The 23,234-nt window shown below is 46.2% G+C and overlaps 1 protein-coding gene across 1 annotated transcript in view; it reads right to left on the bottom strand.

Moving 5' to 3' along the window:
* LOC119646408 (pikachurin) overlaps window positions 1–23,234 on the bottom strand; it is a 590,540-nt gene that overhangs the window by 9,408 nt on the left and 557,898 nt on the right. The window contains exons 14-15 of the mRNA XM_038046853.1: window positions 11,584–12,974; window positions 11,389–11,490 (exon numbers count right to left, since the gene is read on the bottom strand). Coding sequence (XP_037902781.1) covers window positions 11,389–11,490; window positions 11,584–12,974 — 1,493 coding nt within the window. The remainder of the gene's footprint in view (window positions 1–11,388; window positions 11,491–11,583; window positions 12,975–23,234) is intronic.

Below are 23,234 nucleotides of genomic sequence, written 5' to 3' on the forward strand. Positions count from 1 at the left end.
GGTGATTGTGATATTACTTTGTACTTTGAAACATTACTCTTCTTAAAAAGTGATGTAATCATTTACTAAGAAGAGAAAAGAATAGTCTGTGCACTTGACAGAAGTAACAATTTGTTTCTCAAACTAGTGCGGCCCGCCATTAAGTGTAAGTAAAACAAAATATTAATATATTAAGATCTCAAACAATAGAGACTATGACTTAGTTTCATTACAATTAAAATAAAAATTAAAAAAATCTGCCACATATATATATAGTTAAAAAACCCCACGGACTCTCTTCTCGCCCAACCTAAGGATGGGCTGAAGGCAACATCCAAAGGACCGCATCACAGGGATGATGCGTTTTAACGCAAAGTGTGTGCGATCATGCAATGACGCGGTAGTTCTATACTACAGAGATATGGATCTTAAATGGAAGACAGTACGAATCAAGACTAAAGCCCACTAGGTCAGATTGTTACCGGATAGGACTCTTCGGACTATAGCACAGGTTGCAAGGATAATCGCTTTTTGCAACTCCATGTATAGTCCAACCCTAAGATCGAGCGTTTTCAGCGACTAATTCCGTCGCTGAAATTACCATGCGACTACTTGATCTTTTTTAGTCTCCAAGTCTGCTTCATATCGTCCGCCAAAGGGCCGTCGTTCCCGATTTTTCTTGCTGTTTTTCAACAGTGTTCCGGTCCAACGGTACGGCTACATCGATTATGAAGCACGCTCGTTCTCCCTTGAGAAGCAGAACTAGATCGGGTCGATTGTGATTAATACTATGGTTGGTGGCAAAATTGTAATCCCACAGTAGTTTGACTCGATCATTTTCCAAGATTCTCTGCGTAGTATACTTATAGCTGGCGAAGGCTTACGAGCTGTGCCAAGTCAAGGAGAATGTGTTATAAACATAGTCCGATCACGAGGGCTCCTGTGCCCGACGCGCGCAAATGCATTCAAGATTACTGCGGTCTGCACGGGGCCCATAGGGGACCATGCTGCTAGGCTCGGCATACCCTACAATTCGCATTGCCGAAGCTGCGGAGAAGGAAGGGAAACCCTCATGCACTTTTTATGCGAGTGCCCAGCTCTAGCTAGAGTCAGGCTGCGGGCACTGGGGAAACCATTCTTTGGGGACCTCAGAGAGATTTCTAGTTGCAGGGTGCGAGAGCTGCTATCTTTCATGAATGCTACGGGCTGGCTCTGAAGATCCGAGCTGGCTGGATTCTGCCTCCCTGCTTCCATAACAACAGTCATGGTCTCAGGAGTCTGTGGCATCGTAACGGCGCACCAAAGCGCTAATTGGGCTCCTCAGAGCGGCCACTGATACTTACCTACCTATCATACTTATAGTAAGTTGCCACTAAGTTATACTTCAACGCAAGGTTTTGATGGAGAATATTGCAGACGAAGTTATGACCGTTGGTGTACTCGGTACTGCTCAACATCCTACACGCAGATGTTATGTGCTGGATGGTCTTCTCTTCACAGTTGCATAACTTACAACTGGAGTTGTTGATTGATGAGCCATGAAGGATGTACCGTTTGTAATTTTCTGTTGGGAGCGAAGCATCCTGAATTGAAGTTAGGAATGCTCGGTCTCATTGAAAGGTACACCACTAGTCAACCATTTGTTGGAGGCTTCGATGTCAATGTCTGACAACAACAAATTTTTGATATGACCTCCGTGAATGGGTTTCGCTTTCCACATGTCGATCTTTTGTTGGACTGAAGGTGGTAGTCTGGTGACTTGAGTTCAAAAAATCGAAAATTTTTTTTTTGCTTAATTTGAAAGTGCAATGTCTTGAGAATATACTGTGAAAATTTCAGACAGAAATTCGAAATATTTCGGGAGTTATAACGAGTTTCCTAGAGCGCCTCGGAGTCCAACCTTTCAAGTTGACCCACAGCTGCAACCGCTTGGACCCTTCTTTTGTTTGCGCGCATTTTTATACCTGGGTTGACTCTGTTATTCTATTATTCAAAAAGCCCACGGACCCTCTTCCCGCCCAACCGGACCGAGGGGCGACCAACCTAAGGATGGGCTGAAGGCAACATCCAAAGGCCCGCATCACAGCGATGATGCGTTTTAACGCAAAGTGTGTGCGACCATGCGAAAATGTATTGCTACATCTCGATTGTCGCAAACACTTCAGCCAATGACGCGGAGGTCCTACACTATTATATATATATATATATATATATATATATATATATATATATATGTCACGGTCGCCACCTGGCGTACCAGGTTTATCCTCACCTGAGTTGCAAACGCAGAGCTGCATGCGACCAGGCGCGTGTCATGGGTTGCGGATAATGACATGACCCACCGGGTCAGCTACGAATATCGCAAGTTAATCTTGTAAATAAGTAGCCGCGGACAAGCAGAACGTTTCCCTTTGTGTTCGTCCTCCCTTACCGATTCTTCCCGTTCCGGGGGAGTAAACCTCCTTAACAAATCCGTAATCCGGGGTGAAGGGATCGACGCGCCTATCGGATGAATTGCAGTGACGTTACACTGTATTTCAGTGGCTCCCCTCCAAATACCTTCCCTACCTTTGGAGGTAACCATGGGGCATTGCAACATTGGGGCTCTGTTGCAGGGCTGACTGGTTCCCCATTACTCGTGGGAATAAAATTGGGGACTTTGGTTTAAATTCTTTAAATGGGACCCCAGGGACACGAAGACAGTACCCAACACGGTTAAGGGTCGTTCAACAACATCAGAGCGGCTCTTCGCCCTTGGATGTTTTGGCGGTTATGCCGTCAACCACCAGGGACGGGAGACCTAGGCGTCGTATGGTTTGGACGAACCAACTCAACGAATTTATCGTCCGCGCCTATTACCGTGTCACGGATTTGGAACGGAATCCATCAGGGTACAGACATCGACTACATGACGCGTTCATAACCCGATTTCCGGAGCTAAGTCATGTTCCGGAACAGAACGTCGTCAACCAGTACCGAGTGATTGTGAATAACAACCGAGTTGCCTTACCAACTAGGCAACAAATCTTCCAAGAGGTTTCACTTGAGCTCGGGCTGGAGTCATCAAATTACCGGACTAGTCCAAGGAGTAACACAAGTACTCCACCTGTAAGGCACTCCATGAATCCAGTAGTCAGAAGAAGCTTAGTAACTGGGGATGTCGACCCAATTTATAATGAGGCTTTGACCGCATTCCAGGTCGCATTCACAGAGTATGCTGAGATTCTCCCAGACGCTAGGCCAAGGATCCCAAAACTGAAGTTTACTTCGGCAACTACTAACATCATTTCTGCCGTTGACAGAATTTTGGCTGATCGTTTGGCTAGCGAGATTACTGCTACAGAGGTTCACAGCCTGATCTACGTTGCAGCTGCCACGGTTATTCGTCTCCATAACCAACATCTTAGAGCGAATAACAGAGGTATGCGCAGAAGGACTTTACCGTTCTGGGTGTTTCGACTCAACAAAAGAGTCGAAAAGTTGAGAAAGGAGATTGGTCGTGTGACGCAAGCACTCCTTGGAAATCCATCACCAAGAGTGCACAGATGCGTTGCGAACATCATTGGAAACTACCATCTGTCCAATGATATGCCAATCGAAGAAATCCTCGAGGTGCTGAAGCAGAAACTTGCGGTATGCTCCAATCGCATCCGTAGGTATCAGAAAAGCTTTCAGCGAAGGACAGACAACACCTTGTTCTTCCAGAACCAACGAGGATTCTACAAAAATCTCATCAACTCAGGTAGGGACAGTAACCTCAATCTGGATCAGGCAGAAGACTTCTGGAGAAGTGTTTGGAGCGAATCCAGTCGTTGCAATTTAGAAGCAGCGTGGCTCCCACACCTTATGCGTTCATGCGAGGCCCTCCCCGAAATGACCATGCCTGACGTAACTGAAGTCGACGTTAAAGCAGTCCTTGACAAGGCAGGTAACTGGAAGGCGCCAGGAGTTGACAAGATTCACAACTTCTGGCTCAAGCGGTTCAAGAGCACTCACAGGATATTGGCAAATCAATTTAATCAGATGATTGCCGATCCTGATTTAGTTCCACCATTTTTCACCAAGGGGATAACTTTCCTCATCCCCAAGGAACAGGGTGTCTCTTGCCCTTCAAAATGTCGACCAATTACTTGTCTTCCTACCATCTACAAGGTCTTCACTTCAGTTCTGTGCGCGAACATCTCAAAACATCTTGATGTTCATAAATTGATAGCTGAGGAGCAAAAAGGATGCGCAAAAGGCTCCCGAGGCTGCAAAGAACAGCTTATAATCGATACGGTAGCTGTAAAGCAGGCTGTCCACCAAAAACGAAACATCTCGACAGCCTACATCGATTATAAATCAGCCTTTGACTCCATATCACATTCGTGGTTACTACAAGTGTTACGCTTGTATAAAATCAACCGGAATGTTGTTCTTCTTCTGAGAACAGTAATGAAGAATTGGAGCACGAAGCTATCGGTATCTTCGCAAACATCAGGAGAGATACCAATCAGGCGTGGCATTTTCCAAGGCGACTCTCTAAGCCCACTGTGGTTTTGTTTGGCTTTGAATCCGCTATCCCATCTTTTGCATGAAAGCAAATACGGGTTCCAAGTCAAGCATGGCATATTGTCGAAATGTACATTAAGCCATTTAATGTACATTGACGACATCAAATTGTATGCCAAAGACGAGAACCAACTTCGCTCCTTGCTGGACATCACCATCCAGTTCAGCAGGGATATCGGCATGCAGTTGGGTTTGGAGAAATGTCGCATAAAAACAATTGTTCGGGGAAAACACACCGACAACGAAGGATACAGCCAAAATAACATCCGAATTGAGGGCATGGATTCGGACGACGTCTACAAATACCTCGGCATATTGCAAGCAACAACACCTGCTGTGGCAATAATTAAATCTAAGTTGCTGGGGGAATTTGAGCGGCGTCTGGATCTTGTCCTTAAAACTGAGCTGTACGGGAAAAATAAAATCATGGCAATCAACACCTTTGCCATTCCCGTCCTTCTATACACTTTCGGTGTGATACAGTGGAGTAATACTGATTTAGAATCTGTCAATAGACGGGTAAGGGTAGTTCTTGCAAACAACAACATGCACAATAGAGCTGCCGAAAAATTGAGGATCACTATCCCACGTCATCAGGGAGGAAGGGGGATACTTGATTTAAAAACGATGCACTACAATCAAGTGCATTCTCTTCGTGAGTTTTTCTATGAGAAACAATCCTCTAGCCAAATACATCAGGCTACCGTCATGGCAGATAATAAATTATCTCCTTTGAACTTGAGAAGCAGAGAATGGGATCCCATGTCGAATGTTACTTCAGTCCAACAGAAGATCGACATGTGGAAAGAGAAACCCATTCACGGAGGTCATATAAAAAATTTGTTGTTGTCAGGCATTGACATCGAAGCCTCCAACAAATGGTTGACAAATGGTGTACTTTTCTATGAGACCGAAGCATTCCTAACTTCAATCCAGGATGCTTCGCTCCCAACAAAAAATTATAAACGGTACATTCTTCACGACTCCTCAATCACCAACTCCAGTTGTAGGTTATGCAACTGTGAAGAGGAGACCATCCAGCACATAACATCTGCGTGCAGGATGTTGAGCGGTACCGAGTACACCAATCGTCATAACTCCGTCTGCAAGATTCTCCATCAAAACCTTGCGTTGAAGTATAACTTAGTGGCAACCTACCATCCTTACTATAAGTATACTCCGCAGAGAATCTTGGAAAATGATCGGGTCAAACTACTGTGGGATCACACTATTGCCACCGACCACAGTGTAAATCATAACAGACCCGATCTAGTTCTGCTTCTGAAGGAAGAACGAGCGTGCTTCATAATCGATGTAGCCGTACCGTTGGACCGGAACACTGTTGAAAAACAGCACGAAAAAATCCGGAACTACGGCCCCTTGGCAGATGATATGAAGCAGACTTGGAGACTACAAAAGATCCAAGTAGTCCCAGTAATAATTTCAGCGACGGGATTAGTCCCGCAGAACTTACATAAAGCGCTGAAAACGCTCGATCTTAGGGCTGGACTATACATGGAGATGCAAAAAGCAGTTATCCTTGCAACCTGTGCTATAGTCCGAAGAGTCCTGTCCGGTAACAATCTGACCTAATGGGTTTCAGTCTTGATCCGCACTGTCTTCAATATAAGATCCATGTCTCTGTAGTGTAGGACCTCCGCGTCATTGGCTGAAGTGTTTGCGACAATCGGGATGTAGCAATACATTTTCGCATGGTCGCACACACTTTGCGTTAAAACGCATCATCGCTGTGATGCGGGCCTTTGGATGTTGCCTTCAGCCCATCCTTAGGTTGGTCGCCCCTCGGTCCGGTTGGGCGGGAAGAGGGTCCGTGGGCTTTTTGAACTATATATATATATGGCGTACCAGGTTTATCCTCACCTGAGTTGCAAACGCAGAGCTGCATGCGACCAGGCGCGTGTCATGGGTTGCGGATAATGACATGACCCACCGGGTCAGCTACGGATATCGCAAGTTAATCTTGTAAATAAGTAGCCGCGGACAAGCAGAACGTTTCCCTTTGTGTTCGTCCTCCCTTACCGATTCTTCCCGTTCAGGGGGAGTAAACCTCCTTAACAAATCCGTAATCCGGGGTGAAGGGATCGACGCGCCTATCGGATGAATTGCAGTGACGTTACACTGTATTTCAGCGGCTCCCCTCCAAATACCTTCCCTACCTTTGGAGGTAACCATGGGGCATTGCAACATTGGGGCTCTGTTGCAGGGCTGACTGGTTCCCCATTACTCGTGGGAATAAAATTGGGGACTTTGGTTTAAATTCTTTAAATGGGACCCCAGGGACACGAAGACAGTACCCAACACGGTTAAGGGTCGTTCAACAACATCAGAGCGGCTCTTCGCCCTTGGATGTTTTGGCGGTTATGCCGTCAACCACCAGGGACGGGAGACCTAGGCGTCGTATGGTTTGGACGAACCAACTCAACGAATTTATCGTCCGCGCCTATTACCGTGTCACGGATTTGGAACGGAATCCATCAGGGTACAGACATCGACTACATGACGCGTTCATAACCCGATTTCCGGAGCTAAGTCATGTTCCGGAACAGAACGTCGTCAACCAGTACCGAGTGATCGTGAATAACAACCGAGTTGCCTTACCAACTAGGCAACAAATCTTCCAAGAGGTTTCACTTGAGCTCGGGCTGGAGTCATCAAATTACCGGACTAGTCAAAGGAGTAACACAAGTACTCCACCTGTAAGACACTCCATGAATCCAGTAGTCAGGAGAAGCTTAGTAACTGGGGATGTCGACCCAATTTATAATGAGGCTTTGACCGCATTCCAGGTCGCATTCACAGAGTATGCTGAGATTCTCCCAGACGCTAGGCCAAGGATCCCAAAACTGAAGTTTACTTCGGCAACTACTAACATCATTGCTGCCGTTGACAGAATTTTGGCTGATCGTTTGGCTAGCGAGATTACTGCTACAGAGGTTCACAGCCTGATCTACGTTGCAGCTGCCACGGTTATACGTCTCCATAACCAACATCTTAGAGCGAATAACAGAGGTATGCGCAGAAGGACTTTACCGTTCTGGGTGTTTCGACTCAACAAAAGAGTCGAAAAGTTGAGAAAGGAGATTGGTCGTGTAACGCAAGCACTCCTTGGAAATCCATCACCAAGAGTGCACAGATGCGTTGCGAACATCATTGGAAACTACCATCTGTCCACTGATATGCCAATCGAAGAAATCCTCGAGGTGCTGAAGCAGAAACTTGCGGTATGCTCCAATCGCATCCGTAGGTATCAGAAAAGCTTTCAGCGAAGGACAGACAACACCTTGTTCTTCCAGAACCAACGAGGATTCTACAAAAATCTCATCAACTCAGGTAGGGAAAGTAACCTCAATCTGGATCAGGCAGAAGACTTCTGGAGAAGTGTTTGGAGCGAATCCAGTCGTTGCAATTTAGAAGCAGCGTGGCTCCCACACCTTATGCGTTCATGCGAGGCCCTCCCCGAAATGACCATGCCTGACGTAACTGAAGTCGACGTTAAAGCAGTCCTTGACAAGGCAGGTAACTGGAAGGCGCCAGGAGTTGACAAAGTTCACAACTTCTGGCTGAAGCGGTTCAAGAGCACTCACAGGATATTGGCAAATCAATTTAATCAGATGATTGCCGATCCTGATTTAGTTCCACCATTTTTCACCAAGGGGATAACTTTCCTCATCCCCAAGGAACAGGGTGTCTCTTGCCCTTCAAAATGTCGACCAATTACTTGTCTTCCTACCATCTACAAGGTCTTCACTTCAGTTCTGTGCGCGAACATCTCAAAACATCTTGATGTTCATAAATTGATAGCTGAGGAGCAAAAAGGATGCGCAAAAGGCTCCCGAGGCTGCAAAGAACAGCTTATAATCGATACGGTAGCTGTAAAGCAGGCTGTCCACCAAAAACGAAACATCTCGACAGCCTACATCGATTATAAATCAGCCTTTGACTCCATATCACATTCGTGGTTACTACAAGTGTTACGCTTGTATAAAATCAACCCGAATGTTGTTCTTCTACTGAGAACAGTAATGAAGAATTGGAGCACGAAGCTATCGGTATCTTCGCAAACATCAGGAGAGATACCAATCAGGCGTGGCATTTTCCAAGGCGACTCTCTAAGCCCACTGTGGTTTTGTTTGGCTTTGAATCCGCTATCCCATCTTTTGCATGAAAGCAAATACGGGTTCCAAGTCAAGCATGGCATATTGTCGAAATGTACATTAAGCCATTTAATGTACATTGACGACACCAAATTGTATGCCAAAGACGAGAACCAACTTCGCTCCTTGCTGGACATCACCATCCAGTTCAGCAGGGATATCGGCATGCAGTTGGGTTTGGAGAAATGTCGCATAAAAACAATTGTTCGGGGAAAACACACCGACAACGAAGGATACAGCCAAAATAACATCCGAATTGAGGGCATGGATTCGGACGACGTCTACAAATACCTCGGCATATTGCAAGCAACAACACCTGATGTAGCAATAATTAAATCTAAGTTGCTGGGGGAATTTGAGCGGCGTCTGGATCTTGTCCTTAAAACTGAGCTGTACGGGAAAAATAAAATCATGGCAATCAACACTTTCGCCATTCCCGTCCTTCTATACACTTTCGGTGTGATACAGTGGAGTAATACTGATTTAGAATCTGTCAATAGACGGGTAAGGGTAGTTCTTGCAAACAACAACATGCACAATAGAGCTGCCGAAAAATTGAGGATCACTATCCCACGTCATCAGGGAGGAAGGGGGGTACTTGATTTAAAAACGTTGCACTACAATCAAGTGCATTCTCTTCGTGAGTTTTTCTATGAGAAACAATCCTCTAGCCAAATACATCAGGCTACCGTCATGGCAGATAATAAATTATCTCCTTTGAACTTGAGAAGCAGAGAATGGGATCCCATGTCGAATGTTACTTCAGTCCAACAGAAGATCGACATGTGGAAAGAGAAACCCATTCACGGAGGTCATATAAAAAATTTGTTGTTGTCAGGCATTGACATCGAAGCCTCCAACAAATGGTTGACAAATGGTGTACTTTTCTATGAGACCGAAGCATTCCTAACTTCAATTCAGGATGCTTCGCTCCCAACAAAAAATTATAGACGGTACATTCTTCACGACTCCTCAATCACCAACTCCAGTTGTAGGTTATGCAACTGTGAAGAGGAGACCATCCAGCACATAACTTCTGCGTGCAGGATGTTGAGCGGTACCGAGTACACCAATCGTCATAACTCCGTCTGCAATATTCTCCATCAAAACCTTGCGTTGAAGTACAACTTAGTGGCAACCTACCATCCTTACTCCGCAGAGAATTTTGGAAAATGATCGAGTCAAACTACTGTGGGATTACAATTTTGCCACCAATCACAGTATTAATTACTATCGACCCGATCTAGTTCTGCTTCTGAAGGAAGAACGAGCGTGCTTTATAATCGATGTAGCCGTACCGTTGGACCGGAACACTGTTGAAAAACAGCACGAAAAAATCCGGAACTACGGCCCCTTGGTAGATGATATGAAGCAGACTTGGAGACTACAAAAGATCGAAGTAGTCCCAGTAGTAATTTCAGCGACGGGATTAGTCCCGCAGAACTTACATAAAGCGCTGAAAACGCTCGATCTTAGGGCTGGACTATACATGGAGATGCAAAAAGCGGTTATCCTTGCAACCTGTGCTATAGTCCGAAGAGTCCTGTCCGGTAACAATCTGACCTAATGGGTGTCAGTCTTGATCCGCACTGTCTTCAATATAAGATCCATGTCTGTGTAGTGTAGAACCTCCGCGTCATTGGCTGAAGTGTTTGCGACAATCGGGATGTAGTAATACATTTTCGCATGGTCGCACACACTTTGCGTTAAAACGCATCATCGCTGTGATGCGGGCCTTTGGATGTTGCCTTCAGCCCATCCTTAGGTTGGTCGCTCCTCGGTCCGGTTGGGCGGGAAGAGGGTCCGTGGGCTTTTTTAACTATATATATATATATATTTGCAAACGCTTAAGCATCTCGAAGAAAATTCTGCTTAAAGATAGAGAAGAAGTGAGAGGCAGTTGCTCCCCAATTGACTCGCTCCGTCGTTAAGTGAAAGTAAGGTTTCAAAAAGTGGGAGACAACCCAGCTCAATCTTTAAACAAAATGTTGAGCAGCTGAAGATTCTGGGGTCTTAACGTGAGTACCTGCAGTGTAGGCATAATCCCGCGGTCCTCTTAGAGAACATATTGACTTGGAGATTACAAACAGAGCCACGTCGTGACTGGCACCGTACTGATTTACATTGGACACAGGCTGACTGGCACAGCGGTACTGTGCAGCCCACGAGGATCTCTGCCCGCAGTATGGGCACAACAGCCATGAAACTCCCACAAGGGGGCTAACATCAAATAACCGGGCTGAGAGTACATCTTCTACGAATTCTCGTAGAACACATGCTCATCCTGGTCCCCATAGTACCGGATAACCTCCGGTGGGGCTTCGTGGCAAGAGCCTTGGGTCCTTGGAGTACTGGAACATAAGCGCCCGTGTCAATCAGGAAGCTGGGCTTGGCCTTTCTGATACAATCAAATGGTGTTTCCCAGTGAAACTAACTGTCGAAATCCATGGCAACCCAACTAGTTTACTTGCTTCTGAGAGATGGATTGATGGTTGTATTCATGTATTGCCACGCCTTTCAGCTGTAACTTTTGAAGAACAGCGAATGTTGAGGGCTCATGGGAAGGAAGAGCCAAAGGAACACAGGTTATTGCACTAGTTATCTTCTCAGGTATACGAGGATCACTTCCTTTATCGGACTTAAACTGCAAAACGTCTGATTCAATGAAATAGAAACTACTCACCTTGTTGCTCTCACTCGATGCCACAGTCCATCACTGACTTTCGTCGCATTAAACTGAACATCCGCCTCGCCTGATCCTAAATTGTATCTCAAATGCAAATATCTGCAACAAACAATAACAAATTTTATTGATTTTAATTCCCAACTGCAGAACACTATTGTAGTCAACAAATCAGCACATTGTCATCGAACTTACCCATTCTCAATGCCTAGCGATAAAAAGTCATCGTTGTCGAGTGCACTCTGTCGACCCGACCATAGTATCACCCCATTCCTGGAGCGGGTCTTGAACCTGAGGTTCAAATCAATTTTGTAGCTGATGACATGGCTCATTGTCTCGGCGTCGTTATAATGGAAATAGCTGTCCGTGCCTGTGAAGCACGCTCCAACGGTCCTTTTGTAGTTTGGAGTACCAAAGATTTTACTATGCGAATGATGCCCGACGCTTGTTCCTGCAGCGACGTTTTTACTACCCGCACTGCTGCTACCACTATTGCCATTTTTCATTATCCGCTTCATATCACGGATGAGGTCCTTAGCTCTGTAATCTTCCTCGCCATCAAATAGATAATTCGCATCTGTATCGATGTCGATATCGTCATCATCTCTGTCGATGTCGTCCCTTTGTTCGTCGTCCTTTTTATGTTTTCTACTATTATAATGAGGGATTTTTATCGTTTCAGTCTTTATTTTATCATCGAACTTGACATCGTGCTCGCCATTGTCTTCGACGACATAGTCATTCAGGATATCGTCGTTGATTTTTTCGAAATTTCCATTGTCCGTGTTGTAGTCGCTGTTGTAGTCATTGTCGTCTATATTTAGGTAGACGCGGTTTAAATCCATCTTTTCCACTTGCTCCTTTTCATGTCCAAATTTAGCATGTTTTAGTTTTGGAGTCGGGAGTTTGTCATCATCATGCATGACCGAGGGATGTTTTAGGCTTTTCGTTACTTTTTCGAAATCCTGTTTGGTATGGAACTTCGGTGTCGGTGCTATCTGAAAGCTTCTGTAGCTACTTGTCTCGGCAGCATAGTCTGTAAGATATCCGCCGGCTGCGAAAGGCTCCTGATTTTTATCGACATCACTTTCAGATGGAAGAGCCATGTCTTCCGGTGGTACTCTTTGGCTGTGGTGTTTCCGTTCCGTCTCATTTGGCTTCGATTCTTTAGCCTCCTTTCCAACATCCTTAGTGCTATGATGCTTCGAGGCGCTGGCTTTCTCGTGCTTCCAATGCTGTTTGTAGCGTGTGTTGGAATGTTTCAGGATTGTTTCGTGCTTCTTATGGTGTGTGTGTTTCGAATGTGTCCTTGTTGAGGTATGTTCGCTTCTAGAATTCGAAGTGTCGATATCGGTGCTTGCGGAATTGTTTAGATTGTTATTAGCGTTTAGGTTTAAGGACACTTCTTCCGCTTTGTTGCATAATGAATTGAATGGACTACATCGGCATTCGTAATTGTCCATTAATGGGATGCATTCGGCAAGCGGACCACAAGGACGCGCTACACATGCATGTGGGCAATTATCGACGTTTGTTCCACCCAGTGCCTCTGATATTATTGACAATGTTCGGCCATTAATGTCAACCTTGAAAATACAAACAGAAATTGGTTTCTCAGAAATGTCCTTGTGAAATGTCAACAGATTCATTATTTGTTGGATAAGTCCATTTATTACACATGAGCAAAGAATATGGTGATATGGCTTTGATTATTATTTAATTGACGAAATATCGAAAAAAGATAATGTAATATTTTTGATGGTAATGGACCTTACTAGGACCTACAGAAAAGTCTACATCCCACTGCACTATAGAACTTTTGGACGATCCATATCTCGTCCTTGTAGAGAAACTTAATTCCAAATTCATGGCATAGAGGGTGGTAAAATTGGTCCCCAAACTATCTTACTTCTATCTTCCACTTGGTTCGAAAATAGGCATATGATTGATGAGTTCGGAACTGCATAGTTGGTAAAGACTCAGTGATATCGGCTTATTCTCTCTTTCCCACTCTCTCTCTCTTCGCCCGCATACCAGAGTTAGCGTAACAGAATAGTCATTAAGGCCGTTGTTAGTATTAAGGTGAGTATATTTTCAGGTTTTCAGCAGGATAGTCCTTCTGGACTATGACTAATGACATCGTAGACATTATATCAGTGATATTTGTGCGTTGATTGTCATCAAATCTCCAGTAAGCATTGTTAGAGATTGTCCCTAAATTATGTGGGCGTTCACGAAATCTTGGTTCGATTCTTGAGAAATGGGAGCCCCAAAAGTCATTTTTGACCTTTAGGTTTCTTTTCTCGCACGCACCATGACGGTATCATTCACAGACTTTCCATCAATTGCAAGTTAGGTGTAGACTAAGTGTTTGCGTGGAAGCGTAACCCTAGTTTATTACTGGTACCACTGTCAGTACTCATTTTCCATTTTTTAAGCTTTGTAGGTATAACTCCTTTAATAGTAGCAGCTATGGTGCATTTACCAAAGGTTGGCTTTTCTACAGGATTCGTGTCAAGACGGACTTCCAGTCCACTAACCGACCCAGCTGTGAATGAGTAGCTGAGCTGCTGACCACATTACCTAGGCGACGATAGGGCCTTGAATGGAGTGCTTTAACATGCTTTAAGGCCTTGAGCCAATTGGATTGTTATACCATCATTATTGAAAGTTTTAGCGCAATCACAATACTGACAACCTCTTTTTGGTGGTGGTTGGTAGGCATAACTGTTGCGGAAAGAGCAAGGTGAGCGGAATTAAGCCAAGATCTTGAGGGTAATTCCGAAGCATTTAGGAAGGAAAGCAATTCCCCGCAAAGGAAATGCCTGAAGGAATCTGCTTCCTCTTCGCAATTTGGGCAATGAGAATTGTGGTGCCATGTGCAGACCGCGGGAATTCTGTATGCACTTCCACGCGTCTGGCGATAGATTCTTGCTAATAATAATAACTAATAATAAGAACTCCGCCGAAGTCGGTCCCAAGCCCGGTTGTGAAAGGAGGAGGGATGGATAGCTTCAGTCTGAATGGCTGTACGCCACCGCAGCGTCTCAGCGGGTAGGTGAGGAAAGTGCAGGAACTTTGCAGTCTTGCAGATTACTCACCAAAAATGAGAAGAAGGAGAAATTTAAGGTCCGGTACGGATAACCGGCGGAAGTCGTCTGACTTAGTGACTGGGTCGGGCTATCGTAATGGACAGCACGGCGTCGAAACCGCTAGTCGTGGGGCGGTTCGACGTCTAGCCGCCACGACGACCAGGAGCACAGCTCCGCCTGCTGCAGCTGTTTCGCCACAATCTGTGGCGACCACTTCAGCAGGTTCGCGTAGGAAGCGATGAAATGGACTGAAGAAATGAACCTCTTCATCATCCGCTCCTACTACGAAATAACGGCGGTGGCGGGTACAACATCTTACCGCCCCTTGTTGCACCAGGGATTCGTCGAGTGTTTCCCGCAATTCGCGTACGTGACTGTGCAGCAAGTCACAGACCAGTACCGCTTTATTACTCGCAGCGACACAATTCCGGCCACCGTCAGGGAGCGTGTTCGACTTGAAGTCATCGGGGAAACTGGTGACCGAGAGTCGATGGGGGCAGAGGCGGCGGCATCAACAACACCACGCCGCATGCAGGCAATAGGTTCAGTACTCGCCGAAGCACTCTTCTCCACCGTACAGCTGAGGTTTCCGCTGAGGTTCGGGACGAATTCCAAAGAGCGTGTATAGAATTCTCGGATATGGATCCTTTGCATAGACAAGGTATTCCCAGGTTCTATGCATCTCCAGCAACTCCGGGAATTCTATCTCAAATCAATGATCAGATTGCATCTCGACTGTGTGTTGACATGTCGCTGCTGCAACTACAATCACTTATGTATTGTGGTGCAGTTGCGGCTATTAGATTGCACGGTCAGAAGATTCGCTTTCGCGTTATTGGTTTGAGTGACAAAAGGGATCCACCATGGAAAATTCGTCTGGAACGTCGGCGGGACTCACTAAGGCAGGACATTGCTAGACTGAATCAGATCAGCACTGGCAGTGCCAGCCGAGGGGTGAGAAACAAAGTGCAGAGGGTTTACCGGAACTATGCCATCCCCTATGAAACACCCGTTGTTGAAATTCTGGACACACTAAAACAGAAACTTTCTGTCATGTGCAGTCGGTTACGACGGTATGGCGAAAGTTATTCCAGACGTGTCCAGAATGCAACATACGCGAGGAACCAGCGGAGCTTTTTCAGATCTCTCAACGAATCCCAACAGAGCGCCCAGACAATACAGTTCTCGGTGACGGAAGCGAAAGAGTATTGGGGTGGACTTTGGGGGTTACCTGCCCAGCATGCTGAGCATGCTGAGTGGATCACCGCCGAAGGCACCCGCCATGCCAATACGTCTGGCATGAATTTTGCGGATGTTACTGAAGAGGAAGTTCGACGAGCCATAAACATCTCGAAGAACTGGAGGGGCCCAGGTCTGGATCGGGTGCAAAATTTCTGGTATAAGAAATTTACCAGCGTACACAGTCGGTTGGCACGCAGTATAAATGAGGTCATGAGTCGGCCGGAGGAATTTACACCTTTCTTCACTGCGGGGATTACCTACCTTATCCCTAAGAAGGACACGGTGCAGGACCCCGCAGATACAAGACCGATCACTGGCTTACCAACCCTCTACAAATTCATCACGTATTAATGGAAGGATCAATGCGCACCTCGAGACCAACAACATTCTGTCGGAGGAGCAGAAGGGCTGCCGATTTGGGTCAAGGGGTTGCAAAGAGCAACTCATTATCGACTCGGTAGTTTTAGGACAAGCAACTAGAGGCCAAAGAAACCTCTTCAGTTGCTACATCCATTATGCCAAAGCTTTTTATAGCGCTCTGCACACCTGGCTAATCGACATCTTACATCTGTATGGCATTGATCCGAAACTAATAAAGTTTTTGGCGACAGTCATGAAAGGGTGGCATACCACCTTATCGGTGCCTACATCTGAGGGTGCTAATACCTCAGCGCCCATCCGCATACGGAGGGGCATCTTCTAGGGGGATTCATTGAGTCCTCTTTGGTTTTATATGGCACTGAACCCCCTTTCATGGCTATTGAATGATGCTAGAGGGCATAGTTTTGCAATAAAATATGGCCTACGTGCTAAGTGCGAACTGACACACTTGATGTACCTAGATGACATCAAGCTGTATGCTGGTACTGACAACCATCTTAGAAGTCTGTTGCGAATAATAGACATGTTCAGCCGTGATATTCGGATGGAGTTTGGATTAGACAAGTGTCTAATCCAAGCCATCCGGAAAGGTCATCACAAGCCGCATGCTGGACATAGCATTGGTGACCTCCACATCGAAGCTATGACCGAGACAGACTTCTACAAGTACCTAGGAATTCTGCAAGGAACCCATGCTCGAGTTGGTGATCTGAAGGAAGCTCTGCTGTCTGAATTCTTGCGACGTGTAAAGCTGGTGCTGAAATCGGATCTTTCGGGGAAGAATAAAATGAGCGCGTTGAATGTATTCGCTATCCCTTCACTGGCTTATGCATTCCGAATATTGCCATGGACGAAGACCGATCTGGAAAATGTCCAGCGGCGGATACGGACAACTATGTCTAAATTCCGAATGCATCATCCAAGGTCTGCCGTGGAGCGGATGAACCTACCTCGTGACATCGGAGGTAGGGGCGTGGTAGACGTGGCGGCACAACACCATCGCCAAGTCGACTCGCTGCGCGCTTATTTTTACAGCAAAGAGCAGGCGAGTCCCTTGCATGCGGCTGTCTGTAGGGCGGACTGTGGACTGACTCCACTTAACTTGAAGGATCGATCTTTCAATCCTATGAGTGGGGTGAAGTCGGACCAAGAGCGGATCGATGAATGGAAGTCGAAGGCAATGCACGGTAAACACGTGAATTGTCTTTGGCAGCCATTGGTCGATTTGCATCTGTCGAACAGATGGCTGTGTGCTGGGGAGCTCTTTGCTGAGACGGAGGGGTTCATGTGTGCCATTCAGGATGGCGTGGTCGCCACCCGAACTTATAAAAAGCTCATCATGAAAGAACGGGTGGAGAACGACCAGTGCAGAATGTGTGGTTCGGTGTTAGAGGCGTTGGACCATCTCATTTCTGGCTGTACTGTTATGGCACCGGTGCAATACATCATCACCAGGCTTAATGCTGTATGTAAGGTTATCCATCAAAACCTTGCATATAAGCATGGGCTGATCACGGGAACATGTCCGGTTTACCGATATGAGCCGCAAGCAGTGCTTGATAGTTCTGCTTACAGCATGTATTGGGACCGGCAAGTTCTGACTGATCGCCATACCGCACACAACAAGCCTGACGTACTGTTAGTTGACAAGACGGGTCGCTCCGCGTATATTATTGATGTTGCTATCCCCCACAGTAGCAACATTGAATGAACATACGAGGAGAAGAAGGTGAACTATGAGCCATTGGCTCGGGAAATCAAAGAAATTTGGCGTCTCGGTTGTAGTTCCCATAATATTGTCAGCTACAGGTATTGTACCTAAATCCCTGAAGGCTTCCCTTGATGTCCTGGGACTTTCGCACAGTCTGGTTCAAACCATGCAGAAGTACACCATTCTGCATACGTGCTCGATGTTGCGGGGAGTACTAGACGGATTCTCCCACTGACCTACCACCGGCCGCCACCACCAGTGCCCCTTTAGTTTTTAAGTAGGTAGGATCGTCCGAGCCTAAATGCTTGGCACTTAGTGCTAGTATTAGGTAAAATCCGGCATCTGCCGAGATTGTGAAAACTCGGAAATAATAATAATCGTTGGCGCAACAATCCATGTTGGATCAGGGCCTTGAAGTGTGTTAGAGCACTTCATTCAGGACCGTAACGGTACACTACAGTACACTGTAGGAGGCAATGTGATCACCATTGCGTTCGCCCGAGATTATTACCTTGATTTGACTGAGGTACTCATTCACAGCTGAGTCGACTGGTATCCGACGTCAAATCACGATACAAATTCCACTGCCACCAGTGAGATTTGAACCGCGACCTCCCGTACGACAGCCTTGTGCTCTAACCACTCAGCTATCCGGACACAGTCACAGTCACAGATTCTTGCTAAAGGCGTGCCGAATCCACCCCGAATTGTCGCGGGTGGTAGACCTTTGCCATCTGAAGTCAGTGACTGTTAACTAGTGCGAGTAGTTTCCGCTTCCGACAGTCGCCGGCAGACCCTCACCTGGTCACTCTGTCAGCTTGCTTATTCCCCTTTTTGCTCCTATAACCGTGAACCTAGAGGAATTTGGACGTGTTACTCAGGACGTCACCACTGAGAACAAAGCTTTAATAGACACTTTAACTGTCACATAAAATGACTATGTAACGATTGAGGGTCGGAATTGTTCTCAATCGTCGACAGGTGTCCAGTATTTTCAGTACCTCTGCCTGGAATACATTGGCAAATCTTGGGAGTCCGTACGACTCGGCCAAACTGTGGTAGCATCGAAAATTCCTGCATAAACTACAAAGACAATCCTTGATCCGTCGGTGAAGGATATTGTGTCATAACCATGCAAAACGTCGCCGGTTTTCTTCTCTGTCCTGGTTGGAAAGTCCAGAGCAAAAATCTTCTTGCAACTCGGCTTACCTGTGGCGTAGTCTATTGGAAATGTACAGACTTCCTTAGGTATTTCGTCTAGGATGTTACTATCGTCGTAGGACTTTGTTGCCGCCATGTGTTCTGGCAGGGTCCAGGGGGACGAGGTACAGGAGTACATGGTGGGCATTTGCCGGGTAGGACTGCAGAGCCCCAGTCTTTCATTCCTTTTAAGCTTAGTTCTATTGTAATTCTTGCTCATCGTCTGTTACAGCACAATAGAATCGCACTTTAAGATGGGACGAACCACGGCTGTGTATGTCAAAAGAACCATCCTCGGACGAAGGCCCTACTTATTAATAAAGGTAGTCTTGGAGGCATAGAAGCCTATATTGTCCTTCTTAACCCTCAGTTGGATGCTCAGTTTCTAATCTCTGTCAATATTTGCCCATTTAGCGGCGGGAGGTGAAGTTCGGGTATCCTTGACTTAGTGATAAATAGTTCAATAGTTCTGTCTTGGATGGATTTATACGCACGATTTTCCTAACGCAACGGGCGAAAACATCACTGACACCAATATGACCACGTCGTCGCCATACGCCACCACTTTCACACCGCTCCTGTCCAATATTAGTAGAATTTTATCTATCACTATCAACGAGAGCACCGAAAAAATAACGCCACCCTGGGGCGTTCCTCTCCTCAGATCTCTGGTCAAGTGGCTACTTACCAGATCAGATTGGATTATTCTGGTTCTTATCATAGATACTATCCAATGCGTAGGACGCGCCTCCATTCGCATTCTGGTTAGAGCCTCCTTGATGGCTTTGATGCTCACATTTTTAAATGCACCCTCTATATCCAGGAAGATAGGTAAGGTACATAGTGTAGCAATTTTGTAAAGAGCGGTTTCTGTGGGTTAGCTTTTCAGGTAGGCGTGCTTGGTGCTTTGGAGAAGAGCGTGATCTCCATGGTCGTCTTTGTGGATGCCTAGACGCGTTCCCCAGTTCTAAACACGAAAGAGGTGAGGCTGATTGGACGGAAGTAGTTCCCGGACTTAAGGCTGCTGGTGTCCGACTCCGTTATGGAAACCACGCGCGCCCGTCTCCAGGAGTAAGATATGTATCTGAATAAATCCGATAAATCTCTACAATCCAAGGCACAATTTTCTCTTGGTACTTTTGAAGTAAGACTGGTATTATACTATTCGGGTTAGAAGATTTATATCAGGAGACATACGACTGCGATTGCATACAGTCCAAGCGAGGTTCAGACTCGAAGAAGTGGGTATGGACTAGCAACTCCAGGGTCTCCCCAGAAAACTCCGTTCAAGAGCCTTCCTACTTGTTCACAAAAGATGAGTTCCAATGTGTGCCCTATATTAAGTTCCGTGGGTCCCCAGGGAACCTTTCTTCATTATGAATCCAATCGAAGCGAGATGGTGGGGTTGTAGTTAGTATTTTTGGACTGTTGGTGATGCCTGCCGCAAGATGCGCTCTCATCATTTGGAAGATGGTCTCTGACACGATCTTGACTATGAGAAGTTCTCTGCAGACATTGAGAAGAGTTTTATTGCAGACTGTTATTTACAGCATGGCCACCATTGCTTACAAGGCCGTCCGAGGCTGTAGCAGTGTATTCTGAATATTTTATAGTTCATCGTGGATCTTATACTACGACTCTTTTTAATTCTAGTTGATGATCTGCAATTGACACAGAGCAGCAAGCTCGGGACGTCATCCATATTCTCTCAAAAGGGCAGCGGATAGTTTTCACGGCTATGTGGAAAAGGTGCTCCAAACAGCAGATGGTTATGGGGTGCAAAGATCTCGACGAGGTCACATCAAGAGAGGATATATGTACTGTGCTAAGGGAATAATTTAACCTTAGCGGAATGGAAGAACGCGCAATAAGATGAAGGGGGCGTATGGTACACAGATTGCTATTATTAGTTGGCCAGTTGAATCAGGGATTAAAATCATCATCGCGGGCAAGGTCGCGGGCAAGGTCGTGTGCCGGCTTAGGGAGCAAGTATCTCTCAAGAGATGCTTCAGATGCTCGATTTCGGTCGCTTTGTAGCAGCATATACTAGTGTGGCACGATAGGTCGAGAAGGTGCTGGAAGGTGGAGATGAAGGTCATCTTATCGAAGACTGCACTGGAGATCCGCGATGCATATTGTGCAAAGGAAAATGGGAATGGACGGCTGGCACGTTGCAGGTGGGGGTTGGAGGGAGGCACATAGGAGGTGATTATCGCAAACAATTCGAGAGTCGAATGTGAATGTAGCGGAAATCTCTCAACCTTTCCGAAATTACGGTAGTGCTACGTGGGTGGAACATTCATGTGGACACAATGAACAAGAAACAATCGTATTCTCGAGATCCGGCTTTGAATGCGTAAAAGTCAATGGCGTTCATATCTACAGCTTTTACGCTCCTCCTACTGTAACATTAGCGCAATATGAGGAGATACTAGACAGCTTGGGGTTGGACGCTAGAGACCGCTGCCCTAAAATCATTGAAGGCAATTCCAACGCGTGGGCCTTACAGTGGGGAAGTCGAGTGACGAACACCAGGGGCCAAATCCTGCTTTAAATCTTCGCAGAGCTGGACATCGTACTAGCCACCGCTGGATGCGTGCCCACCTTCCGAGGCAGAGGGCTAGGCTTAATCGTCGATCTGACTTACCTCAGTACCTCTTTGACGAGAGGGATTATTTGGTGGACGAGTGAACACTACATCCACAGTGACTATCAGGCCATCTTTCTCAACATCAGGAACGACAGTCGAGTGAGCAACCAAATTAGGCCTGCTTGGTTCGTAAGCACATTTGGATCGTGCATAGTGGAAGGAGTGTTTCCGGTCCAGTGGAAAGCCAGAGGTTGTTTCTGCTACCGAAGCCCCAGAAACCACTTCGCGCACCCTCTTTATATCATCCTATCTGTCTTTTAGATACTATGGGGAAGATATTGGAGAGGGTGCTACACAACAGGCTTTTTCGTTCGACGAGCTAGCGAGTGGTTTATCGGAAAGGTAGTATCAATTTCGTGGAGTACGATCCCCTGTCGATGCAATAGCAACAGTCGTGGACCTGACGCGGGAGGCATTGGATGTTGGTAAGTGCGGCGCGTTGCGACGCTGGATGTCAGGAATGCCTTTAACTCGGCCAACGGGGGTTGGATTAAGAACATCCTGGTTAAACTGGGTGTTCCTGGGTACTTAGCTCAGATAATCGAGGGTTATTTCTCCAAAAGACTTCTTGGGTACGATGCCAAGTTGAGCTTCAGTGGGATAATTCCGAGAGGGGCCTCAGGACTCATACACTGATTCTTTGTATTGAGGGATGGGTCGAGCGAAAACACAGAGAATTGGGTTACTACCTACACATTGCCTTACGGGACACAGGAAGTACTTGCATCGCTTCGGATTGCATGAGTTCCCAGACCGTCCCGAATGCGCCGCGTTATGTTCAATTGTCCGAGATTTGCGATTAAAGGAGGTTAAACGACGCCCTCAACCAAGTTATCGGACCCCATGATTTCGTGGAGGAGATGATGAGGTCGGTAGCAAATTGGTGTACGATAACCGGAACAGTAGCTGCGATATAGGAGAAGCTACAGGAATTGAATTCAACCCACAAAGCGTGACGGACATGTGAGTTAGTCAGCTGGTGTAGAACAGAGCCCTTCTCGCGAAGTAATATTTCATGGCGATCCTGCGGGAATATGGTCAGAGAAGCGGGGGTGGTTTTAGTGGGTGAGAATCCCACACATTGCTGCAACTTGGGGCAGCAACGTCTTTTTAATATTTCCTCTCGATCTATAAAAACCCCAGCATCCCTGTAGACGACTGATCGGTAACCAAGGAGAAGCTACCCCAGATAAATATCCAACCTTTCTTACTCCATATAAATGTAAAGTTCTTGGAGGTACTGAGAAACGTGGATTACAAAGTGCGGATCGCAGTCAGGAATGCGAAGGTGAAGGTCTTTGTCGACGCCGGCATTGAGCCGTTGTAGGAGATGAAGATCGACCGTCCGATGAGGACTGACGACCTCCCTACGCAAGCAGATCATGATGAGGGTAACGTAGATAAATCTGCAGACTTTGTAGCAGTTTGTGGCATCAAACTGGCGTACCACAGTTCTAATTGGACTCCTCGAACCGTCGGCTGATAGCTACCTACCTACCTATATGCATGGAATGTGGCGAGTCCTTTTCGAATTTTTCATTCAATATTTCATCACTTCCATACCAAAGCC

This window comes from Hermetia illucens, chromosome 1 (genome assembly GCF_905115235.1).
Source record: "Hermetia illucens chromosome 1, iHerIll2.2.curated.20191125, whole genome shotgun sequence".
NCBI classification, from domain to species: Eukaryota; Metazoa; Arthropoda; class Insecta; order Diptera; family Stratiomyidae; genus Hermetia; species Hermetia illucens.